This window comes from Syngnathus typhle, linkage group LG13 (assembly GCF_033458585.1).
Source record: "Syngnathus typhle isolate RoL2023-S1 ecotype Sweden linkage group LG13, RoL_Styp_1.0, whole genome shotgun sequence".
Lineage (NCBI taxonomy): Eukaryota > Metazoa > Chordata > Actinopteri > Syngnathiformes > Syngnathidae > Syngnathus > Syngnathus typhle.
Window position 1 is genome coordinate 7,789,604 of NC_083750.1, and position 23,105 is coordinate 7,812,708.

The following is a 23,105-nucleotide window of genomic DNA, read 5'->3' on the forward strand; positions in this document are numbered from 1 at the left end:
AGGAGTTCTAGAGAGTGTCCCCGGGGTATTGTTTTTAAGTCTTTGAAATTGGAAAGATAAGGGAGGAAATAAAAATGGAAAAATGCTGTTTTTCCCGCTGCAGTATGCCAAGTCACTCTTAACAGGAGCCACAACTGTGTAATAAAATTAATACATATTGCAAACTATTATACATATATTTTGGTGTTCAATTCTACCCTATCACAATAAACACACTTGGGTGTGAAACGTATTCATTTATGATTGTTATTCAAATCAGACCTGACTTTCAAAAGGCAGACAAATTTCATTCAGTTGTGTATGTGTACGTAATTATGTGCTTTATTTTGCTATAATCAAAATGATGTAAACCAACGGCATCTATAATTGGAACAATTCCTCCCAAAATGTCAGAAGCCTTCAATTATCTAATTAGTTTTTCCAGCCGAAGGCGCCCTAAAAGGTAAATTTGTTCAATTATGTAAATGTCATTAAATTAGTTATGACATTGATAACCTTACTCAAAATCACCCAAAAATGCTCCATGAATCATCTCTGCAATTATGACTTGTTTCAAATCAAAGGTGCTGCTCTGCTATTGATCTCCTTCTGAAGGAAAGAAAAAATACTTCTTTTTTTTCTGTTCTTCAAAAAGACGTCTGCAGGAGGTAGCTAGGAACTGAGTGAATTAGGAGGACTTGCCTGTTAATTACAACAGCAGAGACTTAAGGAAAAGAAAAGGCATCAAACAACTGCAAGTGGCATAGTGGAAGGAATCCATTTACCGTATTTTCCGGACTATAAGGTGCACCTTCAATGAATGGCCCATTTTAAAACTTTGTCCTTATATAAGACTATAAGGCGCACCATTAATGCATCATGTCAGATTTTTAATCCAAATCAAATCATTCTCCATTTTATCTTTTTTATTTTAACTTCAAATGCAACAAATTACTTTATAATCACAAAATAATGATCCATATTTTTTTTTATTCATGATTCATAGTCTTCAGCAGGCCACTTATGATTGATTTCATGACACAATGCTTCGGGACAGTTTAAATTTAGGAATTCGGTCCATATATAAGGCGCAGCGGTCTATAAGGCGCATTGGCGGCTTTTGAGAAAATTTTAGGTTTTTAGGTGCGCCTTATAGTCCGGAAAATAGGGTACTAACGCTTGAAGCTTTTTGTACAAATTTTGGCTTGCTTGAGTTCACTGACATTAACTAGTGCAGGTGTTGTTGCCAGTTGCTGCTCGTTCGTGTGAGTTGACACGAACCTCTTTGCAGGTACCAGGGACCCCCGGCAGGCTGTTACAGTCGCGCAGGGTAAATTTGATCTCGATGTAAACCCGTTGGGCTCCTTCCCGACTGATGTGGCGTGTCCTCAGCCAGTTGTTCTGATTGGCCTGCATGACGTTACACACCTGGTACGTCCGCATCGGGGTGTTCCGCTCATCCATCACGCTGATCTCTTCCCACTGAACGTAAGAGAGATTGTACATTCGGATTATTATTATGTCGGATTTGGGCTCGACTTGATGTCATTTTCATACTTTACAGTAAAAGCCTTGAAAGAGCCGGGAACAGGAGTTGTCTTTCACAGTGTGCGTGTAAAAAAAAGGTAAGAAGCAAAATGAATACCTGAGGTAAGTGGTGGATATGGGAAAGACGAGTAAAAGCCTATTTTTTGGAAAAAAATAAAAAATACACGCAGCTGCAAGACGGTTTTACGGAAAAAGGAAATCTAAGTCCAAAGGTTGTTTTTTTTGGGGCGGGCTCACGCTCAATGAAGTGCGGTGTCGCACAACCTGCAAGTTGTATTTTTTTTATTCTTTCTGGCTGAGGATGAGTGATGAGCTGTGTCAACGTGACTAGACGACCGTCTTTGTGCTACTCGTGAATATTTCTCCAGCAAAGGTGCTTACGGAGGAAGGATGGTGCAAATGTGTGTGTGTGTGTGTGTGGATAGGTAAGACAGAGCAACTTTGTCTCCCATCATTTGCTGCCATCTGTTTCCACTTGTGACTAAAGCAGTAATTGAGACCACTTCTCGCATGAGCAGGAAAACATGTCGATCTACACGCACGCGCACGCCAACAGTCGGCAAGCGCAGAAAGAACATTTCTATTCCTTAAAGACAAGAAAAATAAACCCATGCGGTTTCAGTGTTTAAAGATATCTGATCCATTGAAGGGGGAACCGACTGGACGCACATGCACACGCAGATGTTTGTGGGGCGTGAGTAGACCACCATATTTGTTCTGCACTTCTGTCATCGTCCTGCTCCTCTAGTTTCTCCACCGTAGTGATGATCTATCACCTAGCAACCAAATAAACGTGAGCTGACGCATTATGAATTCAGTACAATTGTAATTTTAATATTGTTATATATGGAGGTGTCCAGACACTGAACAAACATGGATGACTTTTTTTTATAACTAACTTTTGTAATTTTATTTTGCCTCAATTTTAAAACTGTCATGTTTTCTGTTATTTTCACAACACTTATTTATTTAGAAAGTCCCTCTTTAAGAACTTAAAGTATCCTTTTTCTAAAATATTGTCGTGAAAGATTGAAATAAATGTTTAGGGAACACCAAATACTGTGACACCCCCAGACAAAAAAATTCAAATTTTAAAACTAATTACGTATTATTATGTATGTCAACCTAGAACGGAAAAAACTAATAAAAAAATACTTTAAAAAGGCCCAAGCATCCCCCAAAACCCTTTTTCTCCAAATTATTTATACTTACATTCCAACTTGTGTAATGCTACTTAATTCTCACAATGAAAGATTGATTTAAATATTTAAGCAATTTTTTTTTTTGGGGGGGGGGGGGGGGTGTATAAAAGCCTAGAGGAAACAATGTCTACCAAACTGTACTTTTCAAGCATTCCCAATGATTTACTTCCAAATGTCTTTTTTCAAAATAAAATTCCACTAAATCACAACAGACAGACGTCCACCTGTCATGACGTCCAGTTTGAGGACAAATAAAACAACAGCCGAGGCCCTAAAAACGAAACTCCCGACTTCGGCTAATGAACGCCATGTAACGTCCCAACAATAAAACCCCTCACCTCAATCCTGAGCACCAAAACCGATACAAACGCATTCTCACGCAGACTTCCTCGCACTCAGCTGTTTTTAATCTCCACTGAGATGTCAAGCGTGTATGAATTGGAGCGCGACCAGCTCTCCAACGGGGAAAACAGAGGCAGAGAGATGAGACCATGTGTGTGAAGATTGCTTAAGCTACTGCGGCCAACTGAAAGTCAGTGAAAGTTTAACCCGTCGCTCTCACTGCATTCCTGAAAGACCACGTCGCTACCAAATGTCCGAGAGTCCTCCTGATCAACTGCGCTCGATCTAATTAGAAGTGCAAAGACCGGTGGAAGAAGAGAGGGGGGGGGGGGGGGGAATAAATGTTGGTAAATTACTTGGCAGCTAAATAGACCCATCTGTGCAGCACTGAGACCAGTCGGACATCACAAGGCGGACATGCACACAACGCTCCCTTGAGAGTAGTGATTAAAGCATTTATGGGAATAGTCATTGAGGGATAAAGAGAGCTTTATAATGTCTGTGTTTATTTCTTTGTAGGCAGAGTTTGGAGTGGCTGGATTACTGCCACTTCCAAAGCAGCAACTTATTTCCCCAGTTGGCGTGTCTGTTCATCATCATTTTTTTTGCTTGACGTGGAGCACAGGTGTGTTTATGGACAGGGAAGTAACCTGCGCTACTTTCATTGCAAACACTACACTTGTCGCTAGAGAGAAAAAGTGGGAAAAATATAAAAAGGCTTTCGACTGGGAAGGTATTTCGATAGTTTGGGAGTTCTCGTCAAGTTTAGTTAGTAGCAAGTTAGCTAAAGAGACGAATAGTTCTTGCCAAGTTTACTCAATAGCAAATTAACTAACGTCAATTTGCTAAAATAAAGAATGAAATATTATCAGAATGCTTTAAAAAAAAAAAAACTGACTGAAACTACAGTTTGGGTTTTCAAAATTGAAATCATTTTTGTCCTAAAACATTTTTATGAAAAAGATAAAAACTAAGAAACCCACGCAAAAATCTTATTAAAATGAATTTAATTTAAAATAAACAAACGCAAAGCCAAATAAAAACTAACTCTGATGGAAAAATGTGAATAGCCCATAACGTTTAAAAAAAAAAAAAAAAAACGACAATAAGCTTGCTCGGTCGTCATCACATTTGCACACAGAGTTGAAAGACGGGTTCAGAACTGAACACTAATTGACATTTTGAGAAAAAAAAAAGGAGCCTTCTCCCTCAACGCAATCAACGCGGCCAATCAGCACAGAGCTCTCCTGATTGCTTTGAAGTGAAGCAGAGATGTCAGATCAGGGTCGGAGTTCAACCATTCACCGGCTTCCCATAATATCCCCACCGCCGCAATCATCTGATGTGTACACCTACGAGCACATAATTGGCTCCCAAAGTTTGGAAAAAGCTCTGGCTTAGTTTAGGCCCAGCAAATTAGAGAGGGGTGAAGAGCCTCCGGCAGTGGAAAGATGTTATGGGGCCTCTCGATTTCAAACATCATTATGACATATCTGTTTTGTGTCCCTGACGACAAACCCCCCCCCCTCGCCTGCTCGGCGACAGAAATGGGTCTCTCCTCTCCGTCTCGGCCACATCCGGCCCAGCACAGTTGGGATTAAATTTGACCCGTGGGGGGTCAAGTGTGGGTTTTGGACTAATTCAGGTAGACAGTGGTCTCAGATTGGTCGAGATTGGCTCTCGCTGAAACCAATCTCAAGGTTTTAAAAGATCAAAGGTCAACTTGATAATACCCAATATATGAAAGGCAAGACCTTCTTGCAACCGCACGACTTCCCCCTCTGTTTTCCAGCCACTTCTCGTACTTTGACATTGACTGACCATTTTCACCAACAAGCCGCCAATTTATAGATAGATTGATAGACTCGTGGACTCAGTGGAAATAATTTGTTTTGGTTTTGAAAGTGAAAATCTATCCCAGCGTCTATTTAGGGAACCATGAATAGCAGAAATTTGCATATAATTGGTGCCCATTGAAATGCATTGGGGATTCTTTTTTATTTTATTTTTTTAAACCCAATAAATTCTAAAAAATGTTCATAAGCATATGTCTTACATGAAAATTTAGTAGAAGTATGGGAAAAATAATTAAATTAAATTAATAAAAATATATGTGAATCCACAGGTGTCAAACCGCAAGTATATAAAGTCCATTCGTCAAATGTTTACCAGACTCAACCTTACTGACTTGAGAATCCCCAAAACGTTTTCGTTCTTTAATTTCAACGGCATTAGGAAACAATATTCATATTCACTATCTAAACTGCATTGCTTTTAGTCCATCAGTTTTGTACTTTTTGTTTTTGTTCCTTTCACATGTGAAGATTACCCTTTTCTTTTTGCAAACACACAATTTGTAATTTCTGTCAAACCATAATTCAAAACCTTGTCGTTCAAGTGGCAAAGGCGAGACAAGAAAAAAAAAGACAAGTATGTTAATAAAGGAAACATATCGAGTGAAAACAAAGATGACCGCTTTTATCCACTTATGTCATTTCCTCTCTGGGGGAGTGACGACTAATCCTTGCTTGATAAAAAAAAAAAAAGATTCCGTTCACTCTCCGCTCGGTAATTTGTAATTATAAAATGAGAACACGTGCCTTTCAGGAAGCGAATCATATTGTCAATAAAAAAAAAACCTGTGTACTCTTGTTTGTCCTTAATGAGTCGCAGATGGAAGACATTACGCTCTTCCATGAGAACCTCATTGAAAGAAAACATACACAAACATCAACAATATGGCCACACAATCAATGCATTTCAAGCGCATGAACTCGATACCCGCGTGGCTTGAGAAAACAACCTTTCCAAGCTTACGCTGGCTTCAGCTGCCTCTTTGCCGCTCGCAACCATGAAAGCGTGTGTGGCATCCCGCAATTCAAGTCGCCCGTTCTGAATAGCCGTGCGGAAGTTGGAATGGAGTGGAATCTAATCAGTGCCATTCAACCAACGGCTCTTCTGCTTGCGTGAAGTCGCGCTTATATTCGAGATTGAATCTCGGTCGGTCGTTTGGACGCTTCTCTCGTGATGTGAGGTGACTCGCGTTCCTTTTACCTGCAAAAGGCCTGCACGCAATGCAAACATCTACATTTCTTCTTACATAATAACCTAACTCTCTTCTCATCCTAAAAAAAATAAATAAAAAAAGCAAGCCGTAATAAATGGAGGCTCCGGCTCCACAGCACAGTTTTCAGTGCAGCGGAAATAATTTGTAAATTCCCCCCCGAAGACTCGTGATTTAGCGAGGACGGCTCAAGAACTCAACGCTCCCTCCGAGCACACTGCACTGCGGCGGTTGCTAAGTCCCGCCTTCCTTCCCCTTAAAATAAAACATGACGTGCATAACTTATACATGTGGTGGCGGCTCCAAGAAAGGCTTGATGTTTGTTTGTGTGTGTGTGAGCGTGTGATGTGTGAGCCGCTCGTACTCACCCCCTCATTAGGATAAGCCTCCCAGCCCAGGTCGGCCAAGGCGGACATGGAGTCCAGCAACGTAACTGAGGAAAAAAAAAAAAAAAGAAAACAAACATGTGAAGCCAAACTTTCAAGGGGTTTGTTTATATACTCAGCAGGGGGGGAGGGGGTGACGTCCGTGCCTTGAATGCACCAGATCAAGTCTGGAAGACTTGTGTTGTGTTGGGAAAGAGTTTTGGAGAATGTCGCCTTGCAGCTGCTCCTGGTTTAAATGGGGGACAGAAAGTTACCCAGCGAGACCGAACGTCACCACGCCAAGAGTTGGCGTTGAAACATTGAAGTGATCTTCTTGCCAGCATCAACCGCAGCTAGTGGAACATGGCCGCTGTGACTTTGTAATTTAGCCGTAAACGCTCACTACAGCTTTAACAGCTCGTACGTTTCTCCAAAGATATTGGAGTGTGTCTGTGGAATAATTTTTTTGGGTGGTTAGTGATATTAGCCCTGGTTCTGTTCTAGTTCATCGCAAGGGTGTTCTTTAGATTTATTGAGTGGTGATGGTTATCTATCTAGTCATTTGTTTTGGCTAACGCTCTCCAATGTGGAGGTTCTAGTCAAATACGGGACAAATGGAGGACCGTTATGACTGTCATATCATATGAAGTATAGGCTACACAACAAACTGATGAACAACTAGTTTTGAAATCAGAGATTGTTAAACACTGTTCAAGCATTTTTAATTCTTTACAAGTGCAGACAATCTGTTGTTTTTGATTTAACACAATTTGCCTTTGCGGGCCACATTGAAGGATATGGCGGGCCGTATCTGGGCCCCCGTGCCTTAGGTTTGACACCAATGATCTAAGGACACTGATCACCCACACATACACGCATACAACTTCGCCGTAACCTCCAACATCTCATATGAATGAAATTCACTTCATCTCATACTCGCCATTGAGTCAAGAGCCTTGAGGGACTCGTTTAATACTTTCCGAGACCACGCTACAAAGATTTGTATCGCGACTGAAATGAAGTGCCTAAATTCCTTAATGGTAGTTTTTCGTAAGGAGAAATAGCTCTCTGTAATATTGTAGTGCTGCTTCTTGTGAAGATGCAGGAAAGTGACAATGACAAGTGATGAGAGAAAGGCGGCAGCTTGACCAGCAGGCGGCATAATGAAAACCTGCTTCTTCTCCGGTGATTCATTTAAATGTGTATGGCTGCACTTCTTCTGCTTGGGTCCTAATCAAGCTTTCGATCATCAATATTTAATCAGCATCCATATGCAGAGACGCCTGCTTCTCTCTTTCTTCTCACTACTCAACGGCCATCATGCCAAGCTTCTCTGTTATGCAGATTACAGCATGGCTACAAAGTTAGAGGAACTTTTATACAAGTTACAGATTTGGCACAGTTTTAGCTTATATTAGTTTACGGCATCTAGTTTTTTTATTACCTTTTTTGCATCAGCTCCAAGCTCGCAAACTCATCTGTGGCGCAATGAGTCAATTTCACCCGTTGTAGGACATCTCCCTAACATCCATGCACTTCGCAGCTCATCAAACAGTGACAGGAGAGCGGGACGCCGTGCAGTAATTGTGTCTGTATTTGCGAGGAAATGAGCCCAGTGACAAAAGAACAGAGGAGTGGTGCTGAGCAGCTAAAGGTCACGTGAATCCTCCAGCCTCGCACATTACGAGCATTTACTGTCGACTGCCTCCCTCGGTCAAGTGGCGTACAAAGAAAGGGAATGAAATAACATGATTACATGTGACGTCCAACGCCGCTATGAAATCAGTGCTTTGAGTGGAAAAAAAAAAGAGTACTCGATTGGTGCCAATTAAATTAAGCAGAGTGGGTAACAGCAGATCATTCAGTTCATTACGAAATAACACTATAACAACAAATAAATAAATATATAAATAAATACAGAAATAAATAAATAATAATAATAATACATTTAATTTAGAAGCGCTTTTCAGGTCACTCAAGGACACTTTAGAAGAGTTAAAAACAAGTTCAAAACAAATTAAAACAATAGCATACAGTAAAGATTGTGAAAACCATGTTAAAAATAAATAAATAAATAAATGGGAAAGCAAAGAGGCGCTTTAAAATGCACACCGACACTTTTTCGTCTCCTCTCACCTCTTGTCAATACCACTTCTCACCTATAATCAATGGGCACACTTATCAATTATGTATTACTCTCGATCCTTTCCTGACTGTTCTGACTCTGCATTTTTACAGATGCTTTTCGGCCAAAGTGAGCACTTAGTATTAATCCTCCGCGAATACAAGACTTCTATATGAGCGTGTAACATTTGTGGAAACGTTGAAATCAAATCTGCTCCCACGGCCTTAACAAAGCAGAGTTATTACCTTGAACAAACGTTGTAAAATCGCAAGCGTCACGGTTGTAGAATTCATGGCCGGAGCTCTTATGTTGATTGGAGGTGGAACTAATGAATTAGAGCGGGAGCGAAGCTCTTCCTTAAGCAAACATCAGCGAGCATTCGCGTCTCTATTTGCCTCGGCATGATCCTCTACCGTCTTCACGTTCTGTCTTCTCAACTTGGGACCTTAAATGAATTGAACGATGACATCACAGAGCATGATCACATGAACGAAACATGAAACAAAAATAAATATGGAGCGTATGATTGACAGCTGACTGACAAATGACTTTATTGGTACTTTTTTAGCTGAGTCAACTCATGTAAGTTTTCTTCTTATCGCCCTCACACACATATCTATAGGTTGTTTACGTTTATGCAGCCTTGCTTTTTCCATTCATGCCCTTACTTGCACAAGCCCAAAATATTTTATAGAAAAGTTGCATCTCCAGGAATGTCAACTTCCCAGAATAACATGCTCGAGTCTGAACTGCAGCAAGGATGCTTATGGCTGCTAAAAAAAAACATTAGATTAAGCCTTCTGTCATATTTTTTTCTATGACTTGGATAAAAATAAAGATAAAAGATAAAAATGTATTATATAAGATACTATTCAAGTAAAATGAAAATGAGTGGCTTATTACATACAGCAGGCCAAAGCTGTTATTATTAAAATTGTATTTGTGTAAATTCTGCAAAAACATCCACATAAAGTTCATTAAAGACTCTAAATTAAAATGATTGCCTGTGATTGACCGGCGACCAATCCCGGGTGTGCCCAATTTCTCCTTCCTGTATGTATTTTTGCAAATCACAAATACTCAAGTCACAACGCAACCTCCACGTTTTATAGTCTTCGTACTGATCCGATTTTATTTGGTTAAAGAGAACCGTAATGCAGAATATAAAAGGAATGGTTATTTAATAAAGAGCTCCTTTTATAACTAGTAAGGGAGCAGCATACTTTTGGCTCATTACCGCCATACCTTGGCTTGCAACTTTCATTTTGATTAAGCTCATATGCGTCTCAATTTACTAGTAACGTAATTCCCCATTTCATTGTCTGGTATTTAAAACGATGAATTGCATGTGTTGTCTGAGTCCACTCAGACTTCAATGTGCTTCCTCTTGTCTGACAGTTGAGACCGGCAGGGTTGTCACGGCAACACACGGGCCGACGGAGAGCAGAGTGCCGCGCAGTTGAGCTATGAACTTTTGGAGTAAAGCAGCCCCGCAGCAGGCGGGCTCCACTCACTGCTGTCTTTTCATCAGTCCTCTCTCCACTCATCCACAACCCACCAGAGGCTCTGCACTCGTTCTTCTTCTAGTTATCTCTCGCCGTGCGCATCCTCTGGTCATGTCGCTTTAATGGAGACGGCGGATGTGCATGCGTTTATTCTTCCATGATTGTTTCACAACTGGTCTTCCTCATGCGAGGTGGCAACTTTTCACGGGTTTCTCACGCTGCAGATTACTGATGAGCAACAACACACATATTTAAGTAGACCTTGAGGACTCGCACACAACAGGACTACAAACTATCAACACAACACGCAATTTGACACTCGCGGCATTCATTGTGTGACTGAAGGGAAGTAATTAAAAGGACTGCTAACTAACGCTGAATGTGGCAAAGCTCAAGTCTGTTGTTTCTGCATTTCCTCTTGACCTTTTACAGTTTAGGACATTCCTACTGATGAGAGCAGAGTCCTGGTAGCCTGTGGACTCACACTTCTGTCACACAATGGTTGGCCACAGGAGGGGAAATTAGAGCAGTGGGCCTTAGCAGTTGACACGGCCAGGAAATCACATGGCAGACAGGTTGTTACTAGCCATGCGTGGACACATGCGGCAATGTCTGTCACTGCCAAACATCCAAAGGAATTTTGTTGGAGGCTGTGTTGCACATGATGGTAGAATTCACAAGGAATGAGGGAGCCTTGCAGGATATTTTTTTTAATTCTTGATCATACTCATAACTGTCAACATATGGATCTCAAATCATGTTGCTCCATTGAGATGAATAGAAATAGAGTTAATTCGTTCATATAGCCATACAAATGTATGTATATATAAAGTTTACAGTCTGTTTATCGTCACAACATGTTTCCTTTTGTTTCCTCTTTCATCTCTGGTGGATTTTTCTTTTGTTTTTCCATTGATAACAACAAACACACACACACAGTATATGTTCCTAGCCTTCACACCAGAATCATTCCCTGTCACTGCACTGTATTTATAGGCTCATCTATCAGCTTGCCGCAGGAATACTTGATGTTATTTTCTGGACCAAGACCACCAAACTGCCCCCTAGCCATACATTAGGGTGGAATGAGTGTCTGTGGGCGTGCATGCACAATGCATGGGCACTAAGCTCACTGTCGATGTATTTTATACGTATGCAGCCCCACCTTGTACCAACTGTGAAGAGGTTGAATGAGGAAAGAGCCCAACTAAAAGCAGAAAACAATCCAAACGAAAGATAAGGCAAAGTAGGACACATATGAGAGGAGGAGATTAAAGCCAAGGGGGAAAAACAGATCTTGTGCCGCCTCTCTTTTTTACTGCTCTCTGATGACAACAACGATCTATAGCCTCTTCTGTTCAAGGTCATGGTTGTTACACGGGAGCGCTGCCATTGCGGGCGCACAAAGGCACATTCACGGTGAGATATGCCTCTTCCGATAACTACAAGCAACCCTTATAGATTCAAGCAATTAAAGCAAAGGAGACCTTTGACCCTGCATTATACCACAGTCAGGATCTTGTGTGAATCATTAGGCTGGTGCGTGCGTGTGCTTGTGTGTCAGTAGAGGGCATGTTTTACATATGCTTGTCTCTGCAATATCTGCTCATGTTAACCTTACAAAGCAATACAGCCATGCCACCCCCACCAGCGGTATAAATCCGACCTACGGTATAGATTTGGACTCTGCGGACCAATTACAATAACGCTTGTTAATGATGTCATTTTACCTGCCTCAGTCTGAAAATGTCTTTAATTAATTCTAGCAACAGAGTTGGATGAGTTGTTGGACATAAGTGTATATACATTGAACCAGTCAGCCATCTTCCCTGCTTTTACGCATGCTTGGGTAGAGTTAGGCGCTTAGCTAACTTGAGCTAGTGCGGTTGGCAAGCTAACATGGCGAAACACTGTGGAGCGGCTCTATGAATTACTAATCCTTGCCTCCGTGGCAGTGAATAACAAGCATCAGTCCCACTAAAGGATGACGAGGAATACTGTAGCTAATCATGTGACACACTAAAACAAGGCGAAAAGTGCGCCTTATAGTCCGGTGCGCCTTATACGCCGGAAAATACGGTAAATGTTCTGAAAATACAGGATACCTTGAAGCATTCAATTTATACCTTGAAATGGCCATAACACCTTCCCGTAATGTTTACCTACATTCCAACGTAACCACACTTAAATTAAAAACTCGTCCATAGATTTACTGATTATTTAAATGCTACAGACTCATTAGCATAACATGAAAGCAATCCCCATTTGTGTTTTTCTAGAATTGAGGGGAAGCAGAAAAATGGAAAAGAGCGCAGACAAAGACGATACGCCAAGATGGGGAAAACAGGCTCTAAACTGCAAACATGCTAAAAGATGGAGCCACACACAGAGTGCAGACCTGAGGGCACCCATCCGAATGTTACATCAGTTTGCCCTGGGGGTTCAAGCAATACTGAATGAGTGTGTAGAGCGCCCTCTGCTGGCAGGCCAAACATCTCCTAACTCCTAATCCCCTTCCTCTTGTTAATGCTTCTGACAAACACTTTAAAAAGCCACTTGTGGGGGGAAAAAAACCTCATTTCCACTATAGATCATGTTCCCCTGTTTGCAGTTACCACCAATTTCAAGCAATCTAATCAATTCCCCTTGTAGCGCTTTGTTCCGCTTGTCCACCCTCACTACATTTTTTCTTGTAAATGCCAACAATTTCCGTACAAGATTACAAAGCTTGTTGACATTGAAACATGATTTCAGTTTATATCAGCTCCATCCAAGGGACTTGTTGCTCTTTAATTGGTCCGGAATGGGGGGACTGTAACTTTTTATGGCAACCTCGGCTCGGTGGCGGACAAAGATGCTGTATTCCGTTTTGAGTGACCCTTTTTTTGAAATCATCGAAACTAAGCATATTAATTAGTGCTCTTTAGGTTGCGCAAGTTTCCCTAATTGGAAATGGGAGGTGTTTACCATACGGAAGTGAAGCTTGAGGTGCAAATTGGGCCAGTACGTGTGAAACAGCACGATACCAAGTTGGGAATAAAATCTCGTCAGTGATCGTATACGCTGCAAACACGGCGGCTCGTTTATCTAAATCAACAGGAGTTTCAATTCATCATCCTTCATTCTGCATTCACCTCAATGAATATTTCATCACATGCATTCTGCATTGTCTCCTCTTGTTTAAACACTCCTCCCTGACTGCCTCTGCTCATCCTCGTTCCTCGTTTATCCTCCCGAGCCGGGGAGAACTCCTCCGGGCTGTGACATACATTCAGCATTGTACCTATACCTGGCGCTTACACGTTTAAATTGGAGCTGAGGTGTGGCCTGCTTGTGAAGTGATTCGTTGAGAGCATCAAGCGTGTTTTGAAATAGTTACAAACATTACATAGATTAGAAGTATTTTTTTCTCACTTCTATTCTATTTATTCGATATTTCAAGTCATTGTGTCATATATTGAATGATAGCAATTTCACAAAATAGTGAGACCTTGTTGACTTTGTCTAATTGTCTAATTGGCAGTCTAAACACATATTAATATAACAGCGTATTCATTTTCAACATAATAAATCAAGGACACAGTAAAATGTCCGTCCTCAATCCAAAAATCTTTTTGCCCCTAATAAAAGCTAAATCAAACATCGGCGAAATAGGCATCACCCGAAGAGCATTAAATCACATCTTAGTCTGCTCGTATGAAACGCCGCTCTTTTTCTTTTTTCTTTCTTTCCTTCCCCCGATGTGTAAACTTGTGGAGTTATCCAAATGACACATGCTGCACTGACACCGCCTGACAGCATCATTTCTTCTCCTCGCCAATAAGTTGCTTAATAAAGTGCTCATCATGAATCTCCCCGCCTGTCTCCATATAGAGCGATGACTTCTTTTTCCCTCCTGCAACTTGCCAGTAAACAAGCCATCTTACATGTTTCAGCCCGAGAAGCAGTCAGAAGTAGTTAGCGACTAAATGTATTGGCCGAACATCGATGTTAATTTAATAACAGGGAAAGGCTGTGACAAATGTAATGCAATTGCTGCCTCTCATTTGCAGACTCGGTTAGATGACTTGAGTCTGCAGAAGAAAAGACATCAGCATCCCTCAGCGTGTTTCTGGATGAGATTAGTGTTGTTTCAAGGCTTCATTGTTACAAGTTCACCCACTTTGATATTCCTTGTCCCCATCAGCCTTCTATCGTCATGTCATGCAAAATTAATGTCAAAATCCCGAGAAAAGGAGGGGAAACGTGACGCACGCTCCATCCCCCCCATCTCCATGCTTTTTTTGTGGCTCTTTATGCATGATTCATCATAAGCGAGCGGAGAACTTCATCGGGAAGCTCCATTGCTCCTCACCCGGCAAGTGGGCGCTCCAGATGGGGCTCCCTCTACTCCGCCACCCCCCCTTTTCCCCCTCCAGCTCAGCCCACAACCAACTAGACCACGCACACCCACCTACCTACCTTCATTATCAGGGTAATTCCTTAAGGCTCCACAGGGTGACAACACGTGAAAAACCACAGAGGGGGTGAGCAGAAAAAGGGAAGGATAGATCCACAAGACGCGCGGAGTCAGGGCCATTTTTCAGGCTGCGCTTCGCCCTCGATGCATCCCTCTTGGCGGCGTGGAGAGTGTGCGCGCAGCCGGGAGATGAAAAGAGAGAGAGAGAGCAGAGTGGAGAGAGAGGAGGAGTTGGAGGAGGTGGGGACGACGGGAAGGAGGGTCGCTAGTCAGCCAAGTGCTGTCAATCATCCGCCTGGCCCCCCCTAGCTCTTTTGAATGCAATAATGTTTCCAAATTGAAGTTTATTTGCAGTGGTGCAAAGTAACAAAGTCCAGCATTTTGAGTATCTTTACTGAAGTATTTTATTTCCCGCAGATTCAAATTTAGAAATGGTGTCTTGACTTGTGAGTTTAATTCACATGACCAGACTGGTAGCCTATTCAAAGCATCTTTCCCCATTGAAATGAATGGAAATGCCTTTAATCCATCCTGTCTCATATAAAACAACAACAAAGCATTTAGTAATACCTTTAATTTAAAAAACACTTGACAATATTATACTTACCGTATTTTCCGGACTATAAGGCGCACTGGACTATAAGGCGCACCTTCAATGAATGGCCCATTTTAAAACTTTGTCCATATATAAGGCGCACCGGACTATAAGGCGCACCATTAATGCAATCACAATTTAATAACTTGAAATGGTCAACAGTCAGATAGATCAGTAAACTTAAAAAGGTAAAGTTCCATCCATCCATCCATCATTCTCTATTTGGTCCATATATAAGGCGCACCGGACTATAAGGCGCACTGTCGGCTTTTGAGAAAATTTGAGGTTTTCAGGTGCGCCTTATAGTCCGGAAAATACGGTAGTATACATTAAGGGCGCAAACACAAAACACAGAGATCTCTAAAAATCATATAGCGTGTCCAGTAGTGCTGTAATACTGCAAAAAATGAAAAACTACATCTAATGCTAATACTGATCAGCTGTAATTATGCAAATGATGAATATTGAGACATCTAACTTGACATTTTGTTCCATTTGACTACTTAACATTAAGTGTAAGTCCAAATGCATTTAATTTTACATTTACACTGGAATAAAGTGAGTGGATGCGTTTAACCGCCGCCACAAAGACACCGCAACAACTCCACACGTCTCATTACTGCTCCACACTTGTTAAGATGCACAAAAGACAGTGTGGCTAAGACCAAGGAAAAAAAAAAAAACCCCACTTGCGTCTTGCTGTACAAAATGTTGTCAATTAGCGCGGCAACATGCTTTTGTGGCGGGGATTAGTGTCAACTTTGTCATCTCCCACTTCCTGCAAATGTCACCAAAATACGCTGTGACCGTCAAACATGAAAATATATTCAGCTTATTTTGCACAGCTTTGATTTCAGTTTCGATGCAGAGGAGTGCGCATGTGTTGGCAGCTCTCGGGATGCCGCCAACCGACTGTCTTTAAACATGAATAAATAATGTGCGAAGCCTCATCTAAAATGTGTGAGGAGGAGCTAAGGTCAAGCTCGCAGTCTTTTACCACTTTATGCAACAGTCAGTTGACAGCGCCCATGTGGTGAAACCTCTGCCCTTGATGTAAGATGCTGTTTAAGAGGATTTAACTTCACACTTAGGTCTGCACATCTTCACCGGCCACAATATTAGGTACACTTAGACAAAAATGCAAATCCCCCCCCCTAAATCAAAAGCACTCATAGTTGTACTATGTTCATTTTGTTTTCGCTTGTCAATTATTTTACTGGTTCTTTTATCACAAACAAGTTTTTTTTGTTTTTTTTATCGGGTTCTTGATTCACAGGCCAGCCGGCGTTACTTATTCATCCCGGCAGCGTAGATTGAACCTCAGGCGGTTCCTGTAGCGAGCTCGTTTTTTCGTCAGCTTTTCGAGGAGGCGAAATTCCTTGATGCAGTTCTCTCCATAACTTCTTTGTAATAGTAAAAATTCCATTTTTGTTTGTGATAAAAGAACCAGTATGATAATTCAAAAGCACTCAGTTTTGGTTGGCTTAGTCGGGGATGTGTTTCAAAAATAATAATGATAATAATAATGATAATAATAATCATCATCATAATAATCATAATAATCATAATAAGAAAGTATTTTACTTAATAATTAACATACAAAATATTATATAAAAACATGATAATTATTAAAAAATAACATTAAAAATACAATAATCATAATAAGACAGTATTTTAGTTAATAATTAACATATAATAAATAAAAAAATACCTTTATTCTCAATAACATCTCTTTGTATGCAGTATCTATTGAAAGCAGAATTTTGGTGACGGCTCTTGTATTTGTGCTCGAGTGTGTAGTCAAGGAAACAAAAATTGTAACTGCAGATGCAGCTTTTCATCCTGACTACTGCTAAGGTGACCTTGAGCAAGGCACCAAATCATTCCCGCCATCAGCTCTGGTTTGCATACCCAATCACTCTCCTTGCATACCTGCGTCTGCGTTGTGTACAATGCAACATGTACAGCAGAGTGTAAATTGAATTTTCCCTTGAGGGGGGCCTCATCAGTACAATAAATTGACAATTAAAGGGGCAGCGACTGCCGTGGCTGCTCATAGTGTTACATTGAATTGAATTCCTTTATCATTATTGCACAGTGAAGACAAATGATAGATGGCGATACTCACTAAAATTAGAGCGAAGGCACTCTGAATTATAAATACGACAATGGTCCTGTTGGACTTTTGAGATGCTTCCTCTCTGCTAGGCGTTAGATGCAAACATACGGTGATTTATGAAAAGATCACGACCACAATTACATATAGCACAAATCACGCGCCTCTATCATGCTTCTGTTCCAAATGAGGCTCCTGAATGAGGTATAAAAGTGTCAAACACACACGGATTTATGCCGGAATCCCGTTTTACTCCCGCCCGGGGTCGTGTGAGCGGCTGGAGAAACGTGTGACGGCTTTTGTGGTTTGTGTGCATGTGTCTGAAGCCCCCACGTTGGTTTAGGATCCAATTATGACAATGATGATTTGCTCTTTACAATGGTTGTACAAGGATGACCTAATTTCCCATTGAGCGTGTGGGTGAAGGAAAAGGTGTTTTTTTATTCTTCCTCTCTGCACATCTCACTTCCTCTTTTTCTTCTCTTCCAACATCTTCTACTGCCATGACTCTGCATACTAACACATTTGTGTTAGCATAGTTGATAGTGTCACCTATGTCACATATTTGAAGTATGTCCAGCATTTCCTCATGGAAACAATCAGTCTGGACCGAGGATGACCGCTATTATTTCTGGGAAAGATGGCTCATCCCTCCTCTGTGGACCTCCAACATGCTCACCCCTCACCCTGCTTGGCCTGACTGGGTCAGCTATTCAAAACTTGCACTAACTTGGTCTGCAGCTGACTTTCTCTTTTTTTGCTTACAATCTTCTGCACTGCCAGTACAAAGAATTGTTTGACGTCTATTCTCGTCAATGGTAGTGAACGAATGCTCTCGAACAAATAAAACTGCTTTTACGTGCATTTCCGGCTAGACGTTGACGGTTCACTTTCTACTTGACCTGATATTCTTGATCATTTTCATCTTGGTCTTGAAATGTAAAAAGATAGCGTGAATACAGATGCCAATTGAAAGCAGGAAATGTATCCGTCGGTTTATGGGATCAAACGAGAACCTACTCGATGAGACACCTTGATTTGCCGCCACCGTGAATGCGCCACTGCCGGCGCGCGCTTTGCTCGACAAGAGTCGGAGGTGATAATAGGGTCGTCTGCCTTTTCAGGAAGCACCCCCTTCCCCCCCATTGCCCGCCACACTCTATATACACACAACCCCTTGGAGGCATTGAAAACCGCTCACTCATGTGGTAATGTCTCCATTGTGGCTAGCTAAATGCTTTATGGGCAACAGCTTGGTGCTGGCATTTGGGCAGAGGCGTGAGTCCATCTCGTGCTTTGCATGTTGACTGACTCATCAAGCGCTTGAAGTCCGGAGAGTTTGATTTCTTAGCATCAGGCAGAAGCAGCACAGAGATTTCAAGGCCACACACACACACACACACACAAGACTTTCATTCATCATTTAACTCCACTTCATTCCATTTTTACTTTTCCAGTAGTACGTCTCGGGTAAGCAGGCAGTGCGATTCGTCATGTCAGAGAGTCTCAGAGCGCCCATACAACAAAAGGTGAAAGGGAGTGTGGGAAAGGGCTGGTGCACAAAGCCCGCCCTGCCCCCTGTCTGTCTGTCCTCCTGTCTTGGTTGCAGGGACGTTGACATATCATCAGCATCCCCCACCTTGCACAACACCAATCCAGGAAAAGTTGGGACAAATGAACAGAGATATAGAAATACTAGAAATACTATGAGACTACAGAATCATTGGAGACCAGCAGAAGGTACTAAAAAGTGCTACCAGTAAGGATACATTATTTTGGAACTCTTAATTTATATTGACAAAGAAATTTTTCATTATTATTTTTTTCATTATTATTTTTTTTTATTTATTTTTTAGTCGTGACTTACATTTTTGTGACCGCGAAGTTCATGTTACCTAAAAATGAACGAGCACTGCATCTAAAAATGTATTATACAAAATCACCGTACACACAAGTCCCAACTGCCACTGCTAGAATGAAAATATTCGAGTTTGTGACAACAAATTGATCAATCACCATGTCTCTGAAACACCTCCAGTCCTGACAACCACTCAGAGTGAGCGATGGGAGACTCAAAAGATTAAAAACAGATATTTCCTTTGTGTCAGCCAGTTTAACCCACGAAAGAGAGCCTAAGAAATTGCTATCTCATTAAAAACATAATTTGAAGGGATATCACTGTTGTTGTTCAGGACATATTTCCATTTGCTGACTAACATTTTGTATGAACACACATACGACAGATTGGTAGGCCTGGCAAAAATTGCTCTTGCCCGGAAGAAAAATATTTACGTGAAGTCTGAAAGGGAGGCGTGGTTTACGCGTGTCATCCTCAACCAGGAATGATTTATCAATCAATAAAAACTGACCTTCAAGGATCACTCCTCTTCCTGAACTGACCTATTAGCAAAAAAGTCGAAACATGCAGAGTCAGCGCAAGGGATGAGAGAAAACAATTCAACTAATATTCAAACATCCCAAGGCCGAGTCAATAGTCCCGTACTTTTGAGTATGTTTGATGTACCGTATTTTCCGGACTATAAGGCGCACCTAAAAACCTAAAATTTTCTCAAAAGCCTTATATATGGACCAAATCCCTAAATTTGAACTGGCCCGAAGCATTGTGTCATGAAATCAATCATAAGTGGCCCGCTGAAGACTATGAATCATGAATGAAAAAGACTATGATCATTATTTTGTGATTATAAAGTAATTTGTTGCGTCTGAAGTTAAAATAATAAAGATAAAATGGAGAATGATTTGATTCGGATTAAAAATCTGACATGATGCATTAATGGTGTGCCTTATAGTTCGGTGTGCCTTATATAAGGACACAGTTTTAAAATGGGCCATTCACTGAAGGTGCGCCTCATAGTCCGGTGCGCCTTATAGTCCGGAAAATACGGTACTCCCAAATACATTCGAACACACTCATACCAAGCACTTTTGAAAATATTTGCTGGTCAACAATTTTGGCAGTTCCACACTAACGTACCTAAGAAATAAAAATAAATGTGTAAATTGCAAAATTGCACACACACCCCTCAAGACTTTGCTTCACACATACATTCAGACGTTGGTGTGATTTGTCACCATCCGCTGAGGCCCGGACACGTTCCCTCTAATGGACAAACACTCTTTGTGTGCTAAACAAATTAGCTCCATTACTAACAGACAGACAGCATGGCTGAGAGAGACAGATGAAGACAACTTAAAGGTCTAAGATACGGGAGCGAGCGGGAAATTGATTCACCTAACGCTAAACAAGTCGGCAAAATGATGCAAGGACGAGATTTAAACTTTTATTTCCCCCCACAAAATAAAAACCTGGCGTCTTATCCCCTCGTTTTTCAGAGTGCACGAGCTAGACGAGACATCCAAACCCTCTCGAGAGTATCTTAATGTGCATTATGGTTCATCCGTCACTCACTCATTACTCACTCGCTTACTTACACTCACACACACACACACATGAAGGCTGATCCACCCAAACACACACACTTAACACCACCAGACTGGATGCGAGCGAGACACATTTATCTCAATGCAAGTGTGTGGAAGTGATGCTGAGTGCATCTGGGAATGTGTTATTGCGTGTGTGTGTGTATGTAGCAGTGAATGTGATCTGCCAAGTTTCGGGTCAAAGCAATTCTCAGCCAAATGATTGGTTCATAATCGGATTGACAGGCTAACTCCCTCTCCTCGTCTTGTCCTCTCCTTTCTTCCCCAGCATTTATCATTCTTGTTTTTCTCATGATATATACATTACCGGCTTTTTTCTTCCCACCGCTCACCTCTTGTTTGTCTGAGATGCTCTTCTTCTCCATCCCATAATCATCAGTCCGACTAGGCTGTTGTCTGTTCTCATCCCTCCCAGTTGGGTGAGAAGGAAAACGAATTTACCGTATTTTCCGGACTATAAGGCGCACCGGACTATAAGGCGCACCTTCAATGAATGGCCCATTTTAAAACTTAATCCTTATATAAGGCGCACCGGACTATAAGGCGCACCATTAATGCATCATGTCAGATTTTTAATCCAAATCAAATCGTTCTCCATTTTATCTTTTTCATTTCAACTTCAGATGCAACAAATTACTTTATAATCACAAAATAATGATCCATAGTCTTTTTGATTCATGATTCATAGTCTTCAGCAGGCCACTTATGCTTGATTTCATGACACAATGCTTCGGCCCAGTTTGAATTTAGGAATTTAGTCCATATATAAGGCGCACTGGACTACAAGGCGCACTGTCGGCTTTTGAGAAGATTTTAGGTTTTTAGGTGCGCCTTATAGTCTGGAAAATACGGTAATTATATAATAGACTAAATATAATTATTCAGATCCAGTACTTTCCTGCCAATTCGAATATAATCCATGGTGACGGGCTGGAATATAAACGGCATGATTGGTAACAGTGACAAAGATAGCATCATGATAATAATAATCATCATCATTTGAAACTTTGTTCATTTCGCTCGTCTAACGGAAAAGTGCCTCACTCCAGGAATTTATGACGGCACTTCCATAAATCAGATCTTATTGATCCCTGTAGTGCAATTGGTTTGCTACTGCTGTTCAGCATGCACTTAGTGGAGGAGCACAGAGTACAAATACAAAAATAAATATACTGCAGAAATAGATAAGGACCATAAACTTTTTTTTTTTTTACGTTATATAGTGATTTATAGGAGCAGAATTAAAATATGTAAGATCAGAAACTCAACATTAAATTTCAATTCACAGATGCTTAGATGATAAATGATCAGATAAGAATGTCAATTAATAAATAAAAAGATGGGATGAAAAGTACTCCCATTTATTGCCTATTCCTTGCACGTGCCCAAAGCTTGACATTTATGGTCTAGACGCCATGCAAGATGTCACCAATGAATTTAATCAGGATTGCTCATGCATTTTCTGATTTATAGACCATCCCTTGACAAGGCCCACCCACCCTTGGAGATTTTTTATGATCAGTAGCAGCCATATTTTTGGGGATGGATCAGAAAAACACCTTGTCATTTTGAGACTGCAGGAAAAAAAAAAAGCAGACCTCATTCGAAATCTCAGCAGCTGCTGTGGATCCATACTTCCGTGTGACTCGGCAATCAATATGGCACACGCCCATGCACATGTGTACACGTCCTGGGAGGAATCTTTCTTATCGGCAAACATCAGATCAAGCCGATACACTCGAGTGACTATCGGGGCCAGATGAACTCTCCGTGAATCGATGTTTTTCCTCTAAAGCCAAACTCATCTGGTCTCGCCCAACCAGCTGCCTGCCGTTGTTGCCATATTGATATTAAGATAGCTCCGAGGAGCAGACGATGTGCTCCCAAAACCGACTGAGCTTTAGTTTGACAAGAGAGCCCCCCCCTCCCCGGGCCGAGGTCCCCTGCCGGGCTCGGGAGACAAAGACGAGGGCCCGTGTTGCCAAACATGGGCCTCACTCATCACCCAGGGGTCAGAAACTCCGAATAATCGAGCCCAAACAGAAGGACACACACATACACACACTTGGGGATTAAGGCTTTGATATGACCCTGCTTAACCCAGCAGAGGAACAAATAGTGACGTTGGAAGAACCGGAATGAAGAGGCCAGTTTAGGATCACGCTGGTAGGCCAATCATGGAGCCATGTGCTTGACCCACAAAGACCCGCTTGCTCGCCTGCTAAAAAGGCAGAAAGAAGGTTTAGAAATGGACTTTGTGATCAAAGGAGACAAATGATGGGATGGATGAAGAGACCTTCGGTGAAGCAACTCATTATGAATGAGCGCCTTGCTCTAAAAAGG

At 41.4% G+C, this 23,105-nt stretch overlaps 1 protein-coding gene across 5 annotated transcripts in view; it reads right to left on the reverse strand.

Annotated features, from left to right (window-relative positions):
* The window catches only part of epha4b (eph receptor A4b), a 55,234-nt gene extending 40,464 nt beyond the window's left edge, over positions 1 to 14,770 (reverse strand). Inside the window, exons 1-3 of one of the 5 annotated variants that reach the window (XM_061294475.1) lie at positions 14,592 to 14,770; positions 6,504 to 6,568; positions 1,261 to 1,461 (exon numbers count right to left, since the gene is read on the reverse strand). In XM_061294475.1, the coding sequence (XP_061150459.1) occupies positions 1,261 to 1,461; positions 6,504 to 6,568; positions 14,592 to 14,709 (384 nt within the window). In that variant the 5' untranslated portion in view covers positions 14,710 to 14,770. Of the gene's footprint in view, positions 1 to 1,260; positions 1,462 to 2,196; positions 2,304 to 3,067; positions 3,239 to 6,503; positions 6,569 to 7,944; positions 8,071 to 14,591 lie in introns of those variants that run through there. The other 4 variants (XM_061294478.1, XM_061294477.1, XM_061294479.1 and 1 more) reach the window with 4 other exon arrangements.
* Positions 14,771 to 23,105: the final 8,335 nt, after the last annotated feature.